Genomic DNA, 17,715 nt, shown 5'->3' on the forward strand with positions numbered 1-17,715 from the left:
CCTATCACCAACCCCACCTAGGGTGGGAGCTGATGATGCGGAGGGAGGAACACGCCCCCAGCACCCACAGCGTCCCCCGGTGGGAATCGAACCCAGGACCTTCTAGCTCTGAGGTGAAGCGCTAACCACTGCGCCACCGTGCCCCCGAGATGGTGGCTTCTTGGTGTGTGCGTGTGTGTGCGTGTGTGGTGTGGCCTGCTGGCTGGCAGCCTGGTGTTAAACAGTGTGTGTTGTGTGGTTTGTTTGTGTGTTGTGTGGTATTAAACAGTGTGTGTTGTGTCCCAGGGTGCTGATGCTGAGTGGGGAGGAGGTAGAGGAGACCGAGCTACCAGGTTTTGTGGACAACCAGCAGACCTTCTACTGTGGCAACGTGGCTCACCAGCAGCTGATCCAGGTACGCACGCGCACACACACACACACACACACACACACACACACACACACACACACACACACACACACACACACACACACACACACACACACACACACACTCTTGTATTAGTGTCCATGTGAGGATGTTGAATGCAATATTACGTTAAAAAAGCAAAGATGAACAACTGCTGAGCAGCACTTGGAAACTGTCCTTTGTTTCTCTTGCTCACTGGTGAGTAACGGTGACCAGGGACTACTGTATCTATCTGCGACCAGGTGAAAGCCACCCAGTCTCTTGGTGTCTGCAAGGAACGAAGCGAAGACGGAATGAACACATTCCTACACATAGACAAATATTTACTAGTACAGGGGTTCCCAACCTTTTTTTTTCTCAGGGCACCCCATAATTATTTTTTAATTCCGAGGCACCCCTACATTATAATTTTCACTCCCAGCAACTTATATTTATAGCATATCATTGTTGTCGGGTAGAAACCTAGTATGCCCAAAACCTTTTGTTTTGTATTTATCATTTTAAAAATTATCTAAACTAGTGAAAACAGCAGATCTACAAGCACAGAGGCGTTGTGTGCTTGTAGATCAGCTGTTTTCACTAGTTTTGTGTGACAGTCTTGTATGATGAAGCAGGGCTTTGCTTTACCAAAAGACGTACACATTTGAAACTTGGAGATACAAGGTTTCTGCCCGACAGTGACGATATTTTAGTGATTATGTTGCGAGGAAAACGTTGAGATTATAGCCATAGAACTGACTGAAAATAACTTTGTACTATGATACTAAATATTTTTTCAAGTATTTTTTCAAGTGTCCAAGTAAATTCCAAATATTATCAACTTATGTCGCGGCACCCCTGGATTGCCGTTACGGCACCCCAGGGTGCCCCGTCACCCACTTTGAAAACCCCTGCACTAACTAGTAAGACACCTCAGCCTATCCTAGTAAGATGCCAAACCTATTCTGTTAGAGTGGTTCCCCTGACATCACAGTGATGTCAGAGCGGCAAACCCATAGACCGTAAAAAAGTGTACACGTCCAGATGGACGGAGTCAGCATGTGCCGTTTCACATGCTAAACTGCAACCTTTGGTCGCAACAAGATACTAAGTATATCGTAGAATGATACTGTTCATTGGCATTATCCACAGTATATACAAGAGCACTATCAATGCACATTATTCCTATCACATGAGTACATTTCCACATCTATTGCACAATGGGATCATTCCGGTACAGAGACACAACTAATTATTCATTTAGGCTACGGTTATTCAACGGGTGCTTCATGGTTGTATATAATGGGGGTCCCTGCTTCATCTGTCTGAAAGCTAAGGGGTCCTTGGCCTGGAAAACAAAACATGAAGACCCCCAGGTTTGGAGGTTAACCTAATGTATTTAATAGTCCTTGCCCACCATGAAGTGCATCTTGACTTGTAGGACCACAGCGAAAGGCCACAGACGGGGGAATTTCCTCTCTCTATAATATACACACTTTGATCACCATCTGCAATTAAAATGAAATGCAGTGCAGTAATCACAGATTAGTCACAGCTTGGCTTGTAACCTAACAAACCGAAAGGCTCCTGTTTTTTTTTTTTGTTGTTGTTGTAAGAACTCTTCTTTTTCCAAACGTGGAGCTAGAGCCCTGTGTGTGTGTGTGTGCTTGACTCCATTAAGTTATAATTGATCTGCCTGCTGGCCTTTTAGAAGCAGCCACAGCTGTACTGAACTCTCTCTCGTCTTGTGTGAGCGGAGCGGAGCGCTGCTCGCCTATCTTGATAAACATTTATTTAAGCATAACTTTATTTTCAGCAGGAGAAATGCACGGTGATTCTTGCCCATAGGAAATGCTTTATTGAGTTAATTTTACCACCTGATGCTACAAGGACGCATGTTTCTATTTCTCTGTGGTTCTGCAGAAGCTGTGAATAATGTGTGAAGAAATAACTGGTGTTTTGAAAAGGTTACTTTTCTTTACCTGGCTTGTTTTTGAGCGGTGTGTACCGCACCAACATTTGATTGCGTGTGTGTGTGTGTGTGTGTGTGTCTGGATCAGCAGCACAAGGTGCTTGTCTGACTCGTTGAGCACAAACACTGTAACACATCAAACACCATACAATCTTTCAGATGAATGCCATGCTGTCTTAAATGTTTTGTCATGTTAGACGTGCAACCTGTCTTAGCGCTAATTAACTTTCCACATTTATTGCACTTTCCCATTTCATTGGATTCTCTTTTATAGTGAAGCCACACTTTAGACTGTTTGTCACAGTGCATATTTCACAGCTTGCCTGTTGCTTGCTCAAATCGAAACACGGTTTGTGTGTGTGGGTGTGTGCAGTGCAATGCTTTAACCATTATGTTATACTTAAACTAGTGAAAAATAGCAGATATACAAACAAAGTCACAGCGCGGACCCCCAAAATTACATGCATTTGGCCGCAGAGCCCCCATCTCAAAATATGTTGTTCCAGTGACCCCCAGAAGCAGAGATTGAGATACAAAATTTGCTTTGAAAAATATATATATTCAAAGATTTGCAAACATTTTCACGATGAAACATAAATAAATAAATAGCAGATCTACAAGCTCGCAGCGCGGCACTCGGTGCTACTACATACAGTAGTTACACCAGTTTAAACAAAAATACTTGTGTAATGTGTATTCTATCTGCATTCCAAAAAAACTCAATGAATGGGTTAAGACTGTATAATGCTTGCAATTAAAGATTCCATTTGCTTGCGGTATTCATATAAATTCTCTTTAGTCTACGAGTATTGGCTCATTTAAATTAGAAATTAATAATTCAGCTCTGGCCTTTTTCCTCTCTCAATAAGACATGCATTGCTGGGCTGTCATGATGATTGAACGTGACAGTGGAGTGTATGACGGAAGCACACAGAACTAAGAGATGTGGGTAGCCTATATTTGTCAGGATGGATGTGAGCCTTTTAGTATTTTGAATAAACATATTCTCCTTTTTAAACAATGGAGTCCATTAATCAGGAATTCATGGTCTGAGTTCATAACCAAATAGACCCTTATTGATCTTTAACTCTTGAGAGAGTGAAATGAAACCAAATGAACCCGTAATATTGGTTTCAATTTCGCTCTCAATAGTTACATTATTGTTAAACATCTGCATTATCCTTGATTCAAGAATTGTTAGTCTTGGGTGTGAGAGGCAAAATCTCATCAAATGGTGGTCTGTGGCAAAACGTGTCGTATTGTGATGCGTTGTGAGCTTCTTTTTTTCTCCATTTATTTTTTTATGACAATGTAAAAAGAATATCCAGCATTCCCTCCGAAGTCCTTCTAGTACTTTTCCATTAATATTAATAATAATACATACACGTGTATGTCTGTACCTTATTAACAATTTAAAGGGTCTTCTTGAGACGTTTTTGCATAATTGAAAATCTTTGTAAATTTTTGGAGACACCAACTTATGGGTATTTGGGGGGCGTGCATGGCCAAATGGGCCATTGTCTTGGAGGTACAAGCACCTGCAGGCATCATTGTAGTTTGTGAGACAGATCGTACACGGTGAGATATGTTCTGTCTCGGTGCAAAACCATGGTTAGGTATTCTAGTGCAGGGACCCTGCTACAGCCACCGTCTTATGAAAAATGAAGGCGGGGTGGACCTCCAAAGCTTCCTAGCCACGGAACGGATCCAAATCCACACAACACGTACCTTTGTTTGAACACACACACACACACACACACACACACACACACACACACACACACACACACACACACACACACACACACACACACACACACACACACACACACACTCTCTCTACATCACATTAAATCCAAGGGACTTGGATTTCCAGTCTCCTATTCACACTACTTACTATGGGGGTAATGTCACTGTAGCTGAAAGAATAATGACTTGCCCAAAACGGGGACAGCAGGTTGAAAGTGATTAAAGGTATATGGAGCAGCATTTTTCCACATGACGTTGTAAACATGATTGGTAAAGCCCAGCAGCACACCATTCTTCTGTCATTTTAGATTCTAGCTTTATATTTAGTAACATAAGTTATTCAGAACACTCTTAGGATTTACAACAGTGGTTAACTCATTCTGTGCTCCAGACTAGAGCTGGGATCGGGCCCATTTTTTCTGTCCGTTCCGAACCCGTGTCCGACAGTTTTCTGTCCGACCCGAGTCGACGTCCGAGCATTAATCATGAAAAAGCGTCCGACCCGAGCTGAGGCCCGAACCTTATGTTTTCAACGCTTTTTCGCCTCATTTCTTTTTCTTTGAGGAAGCCACTGATTTACACTCACTAGCAAACGTGTTATAATGTTCAGTGAGTGCATGCAGCGTGCCTGTTTGTTACCCTTAATAATATTAAGCCACATTGTGGCTTGTGAAAGTGTTTTAGATAATTACATAAGTAGGCTACGTTGATAATTAAATAATAGGCTATAACGTGCACTGCGCGTCTGGTGACTGGTCTGACTGCAGTCAGTGACTCGCTGCAGTCACACACTTAAAGTCCTCTTTTACAAACTGTTAATAAAGTATTCACACACAAACCTTTTCCACAGTTCAATCAATATCAAAATGTATTCAGTCTTACCAGCATAGACGAATCTGACATCTGCTTTTAATATCCAGCGTCCACAAACTCCAGTCCACGTAACAGCGGCCTTGGCCGTCTTTCTTAATCAAAAACTATTATTAATCCAACCATTATGGGTTTTAGGCTTAGGCTACATTAAACATCGGACTTTTTAATTATGTCTGTGTTGACAACTACGTTGAAATGCGTCCATACCGCTGATTTCCCTCTTTCGTTTTCAATTGCTTTAAACTTTCCTGTAGACAAGTTAACTTTTATCTCGGCTGGCGGCAACATTAATCTCTCACTCATTCGCTTTTTCTTCTTGTGTATCTGTTTGTTTGTTTGTTTTCTGTCACATAATGACACTCCCACTTCCTTTTCCCCATGAACATGTGCATGGTTGTCAAGACAACGCACTGAGCGTAGTCACGTGCAGTGCACCAGAAAGACAAGGAAATAGGCAGCACACACAGAGACGATAGTTGTATCGTTTTACACTTTATTTTCTATAAATCAAAATGATATCCGACCCGAATCGACGTCCGACAATTAATTGTGAAAATGCGTCCGACCCGAGCCCGAGCCCGTCGGGCTTGTCGGGTCCCGTCGGATTTCGGTCGGGTATCCCAGCTCTACTCCAGACATGAACGGGTTAAAATGTCCAGCGTGCCTCTCGCAGGCTCCGTCCGTGGCCATTCTCTTATTTTGAAGGCCAGAAGTCGATTGCGCAAACATTTCCTGTTTGACGTCATGACGTCATTCACCGGAAGTGGTCATCTCCCCATGCGGTTGCAGTAATGGCCGATCGTTGCCTTTCAGCTTGTGTTTTTTTAGCGAGAATCTAATGCCATCCTTGGCTTCAAAAGTGTTTTTTGGAGAAAATGGACATTAAAGATGAGATCGACCGTCGGCCTCCATTTTAAGGAATTACTATTTTGTGCACGTGGATCCGCGATGATGATGAATCGGCGAGTCCAATCGTGCCAGGACTTTCCAACAGACCGTAGGGTAAGATTGCCAGCGTTACTCTATATACAGTATTTTACGCGAGTATACTCGGGATCGGCTACAAATGAGTTAACAGTGGTCCTCAAAGATAGCAGATATACAAGCTCACAGCGCCTCATTTCGTGCCCTGGCACAAACCATTTCAGATGGCGGGGGTCCGCGGCTCAATTTGGGGGTACTTGGCAGGAAAAGGTTTCAGAAGTACTGATTTTAGAAGGCATTTGTAGAATGGGCCTCGGGTCTTAATGGGTTAATTTTCACCAACAGCGAACAGATGACCCCAGATGCACCCTGCCTTTGGCAGCCTCCCTGCCTGGCCTGCTTGGCATTTTAATGTGGTTAAACTCATTTATTCATTGACTGGCGCTTCCCTAAAGATCTCAGCCTCTTGATGAGAGGCAATTACTCACTTAATCGCTTTGGTCTTTATAGGTGCTGTGTCCAGCATTATCATTGGTTTTCATAGGTGCTGTGTCCAGCATTATCATTGGTTTTCATAGGTGCTGTGTCCAGCATTATCATTGGTTTTCATAGGTGCTGTGTCCGGCATTATCATTGGTTTTCATAGGAGCTGTCCGGCATTATCATTGGTTTTCATAGGTGCTGTGTCCGGCATTATCATTGGTTTTCATAGGCAGGGGTGTCGCACCAAATTCTGGGCCCTGGGTAGTGGGTACAAGGATTCACTGCAGGCCTCCCATGAATGTTCTTCATAGGGGGAGGGGTCTAACCCATTTAGACTGGAAACGCATTATTACGCATTATTTTGTGCTTTAACTATTGAAAAATAGCAGATATATACGAGCTCACAGCGCAACACCGAGTGCCGCGCTGCGAGCTTGTAGATCTGCTATTTTTTTTTTAATCGTGAAAATGTGTGTCAAGTCTTTGACTGTTTTTGACCTGATTCTATAAATGTCTTCTGATAGAAACCTCGTTTTTTTGAAAAGGTGCTCAAACCTTTTCATGTGAAGGACCCCCAAAATGATATGTATTTAGCCACGTACCGGCGGACCCCCATCTCAAAACATTTAGTTCCAGGGACCCCCCAGAAGCAAAATTTGAGTTCCAAATGTTCGCTTGAAAAAAACATCTATTCAAAGGTTTGCACACATTTTCATGACTTTTCAAAAATAGCAGATCTACAAGCTTGCAGCAGCTAAAGTATATAAAACAATGAAGGCCCCCCCAACTTGGGCCCTAGTAACTCAGTTCCACTCCCCCCCCCCCCCCCCCCCCCCCCCTTGTGACGCCCCTGTTCATAGGTGCAGTGTCCAGCATTATCATTCGTTCCTTCCTCTGTCTGCCCTTCCACTCTTGGGTGCAGTTGTTTTTGATATATCATCTTGCTAACTCTAACTTTAATTTGTGTAGCATTCACAGGTGAAAATGGGATTATGACAAAATGATTCCATCGAGAAAGAACTCCTTTATTAATCCAAGCCACCAAAGAGCCTCAGAGACCCTTCTAGCTGTGTGTATGTCTTATTATTACGGCCATTATGTCTATTCCATGCTGTTGATTCACATCCTAATAACAACCTCTCCTGTTATGGCTCTGTTCATGGTGTTTGAACATTGTGGCAAATTATAGCCCAGTCTTTCACGTTGTGTGTGTGTTTGTGTGTTTTTTTTGTTCTCCTCATAAAATGTGTGAAACCGTAGTTCTGCTCTAATGGAATAATGTCTCGCCGTGTTTCGCTGTTTTTCCCCTTTACCTGTGTGACTTAAAAAGGCCTTTCATCTTCTGGTCCATTGTTGGCCATCTTCCAAATATAGAATCCATAACAGTGGATCAACTCGTCTTAGCCGGGGGGGTCGCTAGAAGCTTGTAGCCACCGACCGAGGAGGATTTGTTCACATGCTTAGCAACCGCTCCCCAAAAGAGTTGACGCACGCACGCATGCACGCACACATGCACGCACGCACACACGCACACGCACACACACTTGCACTGGTTTGTATTACTTGTGAGGACATCAACATTTCAGGACACCTTAGAAAAATGCTGAAAACAGCCAAAATATTGCAAAAGAATAGCGGAATGGCGTTGCATGCTTGTAGATCTGCTGTTTTTCGGTGTGACATCAACGGTAAGTATATAATAGGGAAAATTCGAACCCTGGCCTAAACCTAACCTCTAAATACCTCTAATCATAACCCTAAACACAACCTGAATCTTATTCCAATTGTTAAACACGTTTTATAACCACAAAACAACCATTTTTAACGCTAGGACTAGGAAAATGGTTCCTCACAACTATTTATTATCTATTTCTCTGATTTCTACTATACTTATTGTAACACACACACACACACACACACACACACACACACACACACACACACACACACACACACACACACACACACACACACACACTCTAACTTTCCCAAACACTCTTGGGGGGCATAAATGCTGTGTCGAAAATATTTGGAAAGGGATTGAAGGCAACGTGTGAATGTCCTTTTCAGATGCTGGATTAATTACTTTGTATCCTAGTTTGTTTGAGGCACTACACTGTTCTCTAGGCACTCTTATTTATGTGACTATTTACCTTGTTCATCGCTGACTAGAATACTTTCTTTATTCTGCTTGTTCTGATCTCACACTTCGCTCTGGAAAAAGAGCATCTGATAAAAACCTGAAATGTAAACCATTGGTTCTCAAAGTGGGGAAGGGGTACCAGAGGGTCCCCAGACAAATTAGTTAATACAGCATCACAATCATTTTAACCACTTTAACTAGATTTTATACTTTGGCTATTAAAAGAATAGCAGATATACAAGCTCATCAGGGGTTGACACTTAGGTCTCAGAGGCACTTGCCCCGTCGGGCAGTTATATTTACCTGTTGGGGCAGGTGGGTAAGCCTAGGTGTCAATGCCTGCTCATAGTGTCTGTGTGTCACTTCCTGCCGCGCAATGAGCACTTCTTAAAATACATATTTTTTTAAGCAAACATTTTTAACTGATCTTTGATACTGGAGGTCCCTGGCTCAAAACATTTTCAGATGGGCGGGTCCACAGCCAAATACATATCATTTTAGTTCGTCCTTGACATGAAAAACCTTATTATTTATTTTTATTATTATATATATTTTTATTACAGATCACGTCGGGCTCGGTGAGGCTGGTCCTGCAGGAGAGCAAGGCTCTGGTCAGTGAGTGGAAGGAGCCTCAGTCCAGGAACATCAGCGTGGCGGCCTGCAACCACACCCAGGTGGTCCTGGCAGTGGGACGGGCCCTCTACTACCTCCAGATCCTGGCTGGAGAGCTCAAACAGATCAGGTAAGACCTCTAGTGAGCTCAAACAGATCAGGTAAGACCTCTAGTGAGCTCAAACAGATCAGGTAAGACCTCTAGTGAGCTCAAACAGATCAGGTAAGACCTCTGGAGCAGTGCTTCTCAACCTTTTCAGGCTGTGACGTGAAAATAATCATATTTTAACTGGGGACCCACCACCCTGAGGAGCACTAAGAGTTGAGGCATTATATTTTGTATAACATGTTGTTTTTTAAATGTTTTGAATTAATGGAAAAGAGGGTTAGGGTTACAACGCACGTTGACGTGCACGCAAAGTGAAAATCCCCCATAGAAACCCATTGATCCTGCAACAAAGAAGCCTCATTATCTTGAAAAAATACATTTTGATACCAAGGCTGGCATTTTTCACGGCAAAATAGCGCTCTAATGATGGCGTTCTACTGAGCTAAGCCATTACGCCCAGCTTCTAACTAGATCCGGCTTAAGGTAAAAAAAAAAAAGAAAGAAAAAAAAATCACCAAAAATCTGCGCATTTTCCGACTGGCCCTTCAAAATAGGTGTGGAGGCCTATGGGAGGAAGTGTCGGCGCTCTGCGCCCCTTATCCCTTCAAAGTAAGGGGCACTAAATGGGTTAAAAAAAGTAAATACTGAATGAAGTAAAACATACCTCAAAATGTAAGTTGAGTACCGTACTTCGGTACTTGTACTTGTACCACCGCTGGGTAAGACAGACAGATAGACAGACGGACAAGACAAGACATGAGGTCACTTTAAGTAGAGCAGCACCGCTGAGACCAGAGCCTAATTTACAGTGTGTGAGTAATGAGCCTTATGGTTCATGTCTCTGTGCCCTCGGCGGGGGAAGAACTACTCAACCTCAACTCCTTACTGGAGGAAAAGTACAAAAGTAATGGCATGAAACTTTCAGTACCAAAGTAAAAGTAAAAAAAAAACATGTCAAACTGTTTTAAAAAGAAAATAGCTCTTTTTGCAATGCAATAAAGTACCTTGCTTTTACGCCCGTCCTCACCTCTTTTAACTTTTCTGAGTGCTCAGATCTCTCCTCTTTTTGAGCGGTGGTCACACCGTCTCCATAGCGTGGCCGTGTGTGTAGGTATCTTTGTTTGTATGTGGGTGGGTGGGTGGGTGGGTCTGTATGTAGCCTCAAGCCTGTGGTGTAGTACCTTTTATGACCACACATGTTAAGGGAGGGGTGCTGTTTTCAGGCCAGGCCAGGCACACACACACACACACACACACACACACACACACACACACACACACACACACACACACACACACGCACACACACACACACACACACACACACACACACAGGGGGGAAGGGGGGAGGGGTAAACCGGTTGGTGGGTAAACCACCGCTCAGTTCACACGGGTGTGATTTTTCAACTCTGGAACTACTGGCCTAATGGATACCAAAGTGGGGGTCCTTGAAATGTAAAACATTTTGAGAACAACTTGGGTCCCAATGCAAAACAAGCCATAGGCTATCTAATACCTGGAACGCACCCGAGACGCTCCCGAGTCGTGTTATATCTTTAACCATAATTTTATGTTTTAACTATTGAAAAATAGCAGATATACAAGCTCACAGCGCAGCACTGTAGATCTGATATTTTTGAAAAATTGTGAAAATGTGTGCAAGTATCTTTGACCCGATTTTTGACCAGACTTAAATCCTTCCTCTAAATCAGCGGTTCTCAAACTTTTTCATGTCAAGGACCCCCAAAATTACATTTATTTGTCCGCAGACCCCCCCCCCCCCAATCTCGAAATATGTTGTTCCAGGGACCCCCCAGAAGCAGAGATTTGAGTTACAAAAGTTTGCTTTGAAAAATATATATTGAAAAATTTGCACACATTTTCAAGTTTTTTCAAAAATAGCAGATTTACAAGCTCGTAGCTTGTATATCTGCTATTTTTCAATAGTTAAAGCATAAAATAATTCCAGGCCTCAATCTTAATCGATCGATGCTTAAAAGCCAACATGCACGTGTCCTCTCACACTGACCGCCGTGTTCCTTCCATCCTCAGCACCACAGAGATGGAGCACGAGGTGGCCTGTCTGGACATCACCCCTCTGGGCGAGGCGGGCAACGAGTCTCCGCTGTGCGCCGTGGGCCTGTGGACGGACATCTCTGCCCGCGTGCTCAAACTGCCCTGCTTCACCGCCCTGCACAAGGAGATGCTGGGAGGAGGTGAGAGTTGGCAAATAAAACCTCTTATCTCCATTCATCTCTTATCTCCATTCATCTCCGTTCAAACGTTTTGTGTTTTCAATGCCCAGCTTGTTAATTCTACACACTAGCTAACAGGGGTGCCCAAAAGGTAGATCGTGATCTACCAGTAGATCACCAAGGGTGTGCAGGTAGACCACATGACATGCCTCTAAAAACATATAATTAAAATATAAAAAGAATATGTCAATATGACATCAAGGAGGGCCTGTTAGCTCCCTTCATGGCTTCTAAAGTTGGAAAACCTCCAATGCAATGCTTTGTTCAAGAGTCAGTAGCTTTACAAAGAACTCCAAAACCTACCACTTCCATCTAGAATGGGATGAAGACATTTCCCTGAGTATTTCCCATTTATTTCTCCCTTACAGTAAGTGTGTTTTTCTAAAATGTAACGCCAGTGCTGCTATTCCAAAGCCCCCCTCAGGCCCTCAGCTAAAACATTTTGGATGGGTAGATCATGTTGAGCTAGTCATTTTAAAAGTAGATCTCACGTCAAAAAAGTGTGGGCACCCCTGCACTAGCAGATCTATAAGCTCGAAATGTGGCATGAAGCGGCGCGTTTTGAGCTTGTAGATCTGCTACTTTTGCATTTTTTTTAACCCTGAAAAGTAACAGTTTTGGACATACACTATGAATCGGAATCAGCCTTATTGTTACATCACAGGTTTACAGGAGTAAAAAAGAGTGGGTTAAATGTGTTTTCGTGCATATTCCGTTTTCCAGATATACTATGGACTTTTACTGCCATGGACGAGTATGTTTGTCAAATCGTCCGAGGTCCACGGTGCCAAAGCTGAGCGCTTGTCAAAGCCTTATTTGGGCATTAAAATGATAGCGGGTGCTTGTCCACAGTCTGTGAATGATCCCAGCATCACTGAACAAAAATCATGTGATCTCAACAAAAGCAAGATGGATTACTCTTGTAAGCTTTGTGCTGCTTTTTGGCAAAAACAAGCCACTTAACTGGCTATAATAATATGGATTATCACGGCTGGTCAATTTTCGAGACTACTCGTGGGCGGATCGTCACAGCAGATAATATTCTATGATTTTTCAAAGGTATGTGAAAACACTCTGATTTGCTGGCAAGGGCAGCTATGCCTCGTCTATAGAAGACCGAAAAATAGATCATAGTAAATTTACCCCCATTGATTCTGGATGGCGACCCAAATGCAAGCCACTGGATGGGTAAACTATGGGGGGTACATTTACTATAATCAATCTTTTGTCTTAGGAATGCTACAAATATAAAACAAAATATTATTGAACTCAAGTCCATGGTGGAGTAATCAATAGAAAAAAAAAGTCAACTAGAAAAACACTAAAGAATACAAAAGTCAGTGCATGAGTTTTAGTTTTTCTTTAGTTTTTCAATCTGTTGCCTCTTTGAAAAACAACACAATATACTGCACAGTCAAATCTGCAGAATGCAGAAAGTCAGGTGTGATAAATGTTCATGCGTTATCAAGTATGTGCAGACTTTAGTACAATAATCACAGCCTCCATGGTAGAAACAGTTTCTTCAGCCTGTTTTTCAGTCTTCTCTTTGATGGACCTGCAGCGCCCGTCTCGCTGAGGGCAGCAGGTCAAGCAGGTGGTGACCTGGGTGGGAGGCTGAGTGGGCTCTCCTGAAACGCTTTGTTTCTCGTAGAGGTCCTCCAGAGATGTTAGAGGGCACGCGGTGAGGTCTTTGAGCTGTATTTTAATGCCTGCCTCTTTTGGCCCTGCTGCAAGTTTGATGTAATTCTGCCCAAGAACAAAAGGCTTTTTTTTTGTCTGCGCTCGGGTGGCGCTGTGGAAAAGTCCCTGCTCACTACCTCAGAGGTATTTTGGGTCCGAATCCTGTTGTGCTGCATCTGTCTTCGTCGAACGTCTATGACAGTGGTTCTCAACAGGGGGTCCGGTACCCCCTGCTCACAACGCCTCGCGCTGCGAGGCGTTGTGAGCTTGTAGATCGTCTATGTTCGGCAAAGAGTTTTGGTGTAGAGGGAAAAAAGAGCAGACTAAGTACAGATTGAAAGGTCAAGTTTATTGACGGCCCAAGTGGTTAAACATCTGAGAACACAAGTTGACATGAATTCAAAATACACTGATGATAATGCTGTCAAACAATGAAACTACTGTATATGGAATCTATGAAAAGGTTGCGGGGGTCCCTGCTTCATCTCTCTCACAACTAAGGGATCCTTGGCCTGAAATCGTTGAAGACCCCTGGTCCATGAGAACAAAATTGGCCCGTGTTAGGGGTAGGGGAAGCTGGGCAGGGAGGGTGATATTTGTCACTGCATGTAATCCTACGGGCTGGGGGACGGAGCCTGCCAGCAGGGAGTGTTGGGCGGTATATAAGTAGAGTGAAGGCCTTCGTCCTACTCCTACCAAGGAGGACGTAGAGTCGACGTCCTCCTGGCGGAGGCTCCTCACTGGCAGGTGTGTCAGTAGGATATAACGGTGGTGACAACTAGGGGTGCCACAATACTGAACCGAACCGGTACACCAAACCGAATGGCCCTGTACCGAACCGAACAGCCCATACCGAATGAACCGAATTTCATTATTTTTTGGGGTGTGGCCACATAAAAACATAATTTTCTGTACACTTTTTTGGAGAAAATCTTCCTCCTAGTATAATCATAATAACTGATTATCATGTTTTAGGGGGGGAAAAAAATTATTGCACCCCATCTTTAAAATTAACTGAACATTTTGGATTCTTTATTTTTTCATTTTCAATTTTTACTGTACCGAAACCGTGAGCCAAAAACCGAGAAATGAACCGAACCGTGGGCTGACTGAACCGTGGCACCCCTAGTGACAACACAGTAAGACGCCGGCTATACGAATATGGATCTTTTTCTAAACGCACATTTATTTGTGCGTTAGGGCCTTACAGCCACACGCAAATGGAGATTTCGGCCGGCAAATCAGATATTTCTGTATACGGATAAATAAGTGAAGGTTTACCGAAATATCCGATTCAGTGGATCTGTGTAGGCATGGAATATGTGTGTGGGGGGGAATCCATTTGCACAACGACTAAAATCGCTAGAAAAAGGTGTAAAAGAAAAGTGTGTGTGTGTGCGTGTGCGTGTGTGTGTGTGTGCGCGCGCACGTGTGCGTGCTTACAAGTGGGGAAAAAATCCATTTCATTGCAACGATCCATCCACTTTTATCAAATTTGTTGATCATTATTTTATAATCCCTTAAGTCACAAACGTTGTCATCGTTTTTATTATAATAATACAGTTTTGATTGCTCCTTCCAACTTGATCTTCCAGTAAGTTGCAGAACATTATTGACGGAGGGATTATTTATTATCGTTTGAACAAACACAGGCCATACAAATGCTGGCCTTTATTAAGTCTGTCACGTTGCATAGCCTATATTACAAGTCCCAAGAAGTACACTTTCTGTGAATTTGTGGAGAAATGATGTATTTTAATATTGGCCTACTTTTTCTTTCACTAATCTGTTTTTATTTTTTTGCCTGACTGTCTAGCTGAATATTTTAGTGCATGAAGTGTTTTTTCCTTCTCGCTGTAAGATGCATGTGGCTTTATAACATCAATGTGATATTTAGTTCATATTTCTAGTTCTGAAGTGGGTTCTATAGCCCAGTTGATTAATGTGTGCATGGATATCACGCCCAGACATCTTATTTCAGCAACAACACAGCAATAGATACAAATGCCTTGTTGTGTGCCACTGCCATCATGTGCATTTTAATTTTCTCCTGCTAATCTAAACTTCATGAAAGGCAAATGTAAGGAAAAGCATTTTTTTTGCAGCCTGCACACACGTGCGTATAGCATCCATCAAAGTCCAATTCCCTGCACACAATCCAGATGGTGGCTTAATTGGATTTCTGTTGGATTTCTTAATTATTTGACAATTTATGCAAATATTTAACATCCCCCCAGTCCCCATTGCGTTTTCCAATTGTGTGCTTATTCTGTCTGAGTTCAGTTTCTAAACCCACATTGCTTTAATGTATGTAATGTATGTCGTCTCTGTTGGGTGGAAACAGAAGCAAGTTTGAAATGGGAATTGTCTTCTTCCCATTTCATTTGAAAGCTTACTTTCTGTGCTTTCATAATCTGTACAAATCTGAAAAAAATTACCATGAGCTAAGTGTTTCTCAATCCACTGTACTGCGTCACATTTATCCCAAACCGTTACTATTGCGTCTGTATAAAAAAAAAGAAGCAAGAGTAGCACAAAATGCTTCGCTTCGCGTTGCTTTTCGAGCTTGTAGATCTGCTACTTATGCATTTGAGTGACACTGTAGTATGATCAAGTAGAGCATTGATTTATGAAGAAAAAAAGACATACAGTTACAATATGGAGATAAGAGGTTCCTGCAACGATATATCAAAATGAAAAGTTGTTTTACTGTGTGTTTGTGCACAATTTCTTAAACAGAGATAATAAATCATTCTCCTGTGTGTGTGTGTGTGTGTGTGTGTGTGTGTGTGTGTGTGTGTGTGTGTGTGTGTGTGTGTGTGTGTGTGTGTGTGTGTGTGTGTGTGTGTGTGTGTGTGTGTGTGTGTGTGTGTGTGTGTGTGTGTGTGTGTGTGTGTGTGTGTGTCAGAGATTATCCCTCGCTCCATCCTAATGACCACCTTCGAGGGGAGCTACTACTTGCTGTGTGCCCTTGGAGATGGAGCGCTCTTCTATTTCGGTCTCGACCTGCAGACAGGTAGCTCACCCTCACCCACCCCAGCACCACCACCACCTATAGATGTATCAAAATTATATTACCAAATATATAGCCGGTCCCACCCCTTGCCCACTGGTTACGGGATGGTACACGCAATGGTTCTCCAAAGCAGGCAAGGTCGGTCTCTCCCGCGTGAATGAGACTCGAACAAAGATCATTTGGAAAATAATCTGTTTATTATTAGTCCGAATGTTCAGAACATGAGTGGCGTGTAAAATAATGGGTCCAATGTTTACTTCAGTCACTATCAGTGTTAAGTCTGTTGACTAAAACTAGTCACACTTTTTCGTCTGTGAGCAGCTAATCTCCGGCACTGTTGGACTGATTGCCATGAAACTGCACGCACACTCCTTGGAGGCCAAGTGAAAACATCAGCCCCAAATTTTCCCACATCAGCCTGTTACAGCGTCCCCAGGAAGCCGATTTTTGCAAAACATTTTTTTTATATTACTCCCACAGATTTTGTCCAGACATCACCCACATCGGTACACACGATAGTCATGTGAATCATGACGGATCTCTCAGATTTTTCAATATTCTATCCTGATTGGCTAAGATTGGCTTGGAAAGTTTGCAGGAGTGGCCCGTTCTGACCAAAATGGCTCAAATCATGAAGGCGACAGCCGTGAAACTTTGCTGGCCCACAGTAACCTAGTACCTGCACCGGCAGAGACCTGGGTGCTCCAAGTAGCAATTCATCTAGTTTATCACACTAGTTTATCACACTCAACAACGGTGTGATGTGCTGGCGAGAACACATCTTCGAGCTATAACGTTAGCCAGTAGATCTGTTCTTTTAACCCATTTAGGCCTAGAATTATTGAATGCTTTAACCAGTGAAAAATAGCAGATATACAAGCTTGTAGATCTGATTTTTTTGAAAAAGTTGTGAAAATGTGTGCAAATCTTTGAATATATGTATTTTCCAAGCGAACGTTTGTAACTCAAATTTTGCTTCTGGGTGGTCCCTGGAACTAAATATTTTGATTTGGGGGTCCGTGGCCAAATAAATATCATTTTGGGGGTCCTTCACATGAAAAGGTTTGAGAACCACTGACATAGTAGTCTCTCAAGAACAGACTAACTGAGCTCCAGTTAAGTGAAAAGGACGTTTTCTTTGAAGATGGCTAGCCAGATTGCAGACATATAGAAACATAGGGTTTTTCTAAAAATCTTAGAAGGATTCAAAAGACACTTATAGAATCGGGTCAAAATTCTAATTTTCACGATTTTTCAAAAATAGCAGATCTACAAGCTCGCAGCGCGGCACTCGGTGCCACGCTGTGAGCTTGTATATCTGCTATTTTTCAATAGCTAAAGCATAAAATAATGATACACAATAATGTGTACCCGTTCTGAATGGGTTTTAAGCAAGCCACACCGGCGTGGGAAGAGACGGCATATAAATGGAGCTTCACACAAAAGGCTGGTACATCAGAGGATTACAACGGGCACAGACAGGCGGGCGTGTGGGAGTGCGTGCGTGTGTG

At 42.8% G+C, this 17,715-nt stretch overlaps 1 protein-coding gene across 1 annotated transcript in view; it reads left to right on the forward strand.

Moving 5' to 3' along the window:
• Positions 1-17,715, forward strand: part of ddb1 (damage-specific DNA binding protein 1) — a 136,092-nt gene that overhangs the window by 49,059 nt on the left and 69,318 nt on the right. Inside the window, exons 12-15 of the mRNA XM_080729232.1 lie at positions 286-394; positions 9,096-9,274; positions 11,306-11,469; positions 16,097-16,204. Coding sequence (XP_080585358.1) covers positions 286-394; positions 9,096-9,274; positions 11,306-11,469; positions 16,097-16,204 — 560 coding nt within the window. The remainder of the gene's footprint in view (positions 1-285; positions 395-9,095; positions 9,275-11,305; positions 11,470-16,096; positions 16,205-17,715) is intronic.

This window comes from Nannobrachium achirus (genome assembly GCF_963921795.1).
Source record: "Nannobrachium achirus genome assembly, chromosome: 7".
Classification (NCBI taxonomy): Eukaryota; Metazoa; Chordata; class Actinopteri; order Myctophiformes; family Myctophidae; genus Nannobrachium; species Nannobrachium achirus.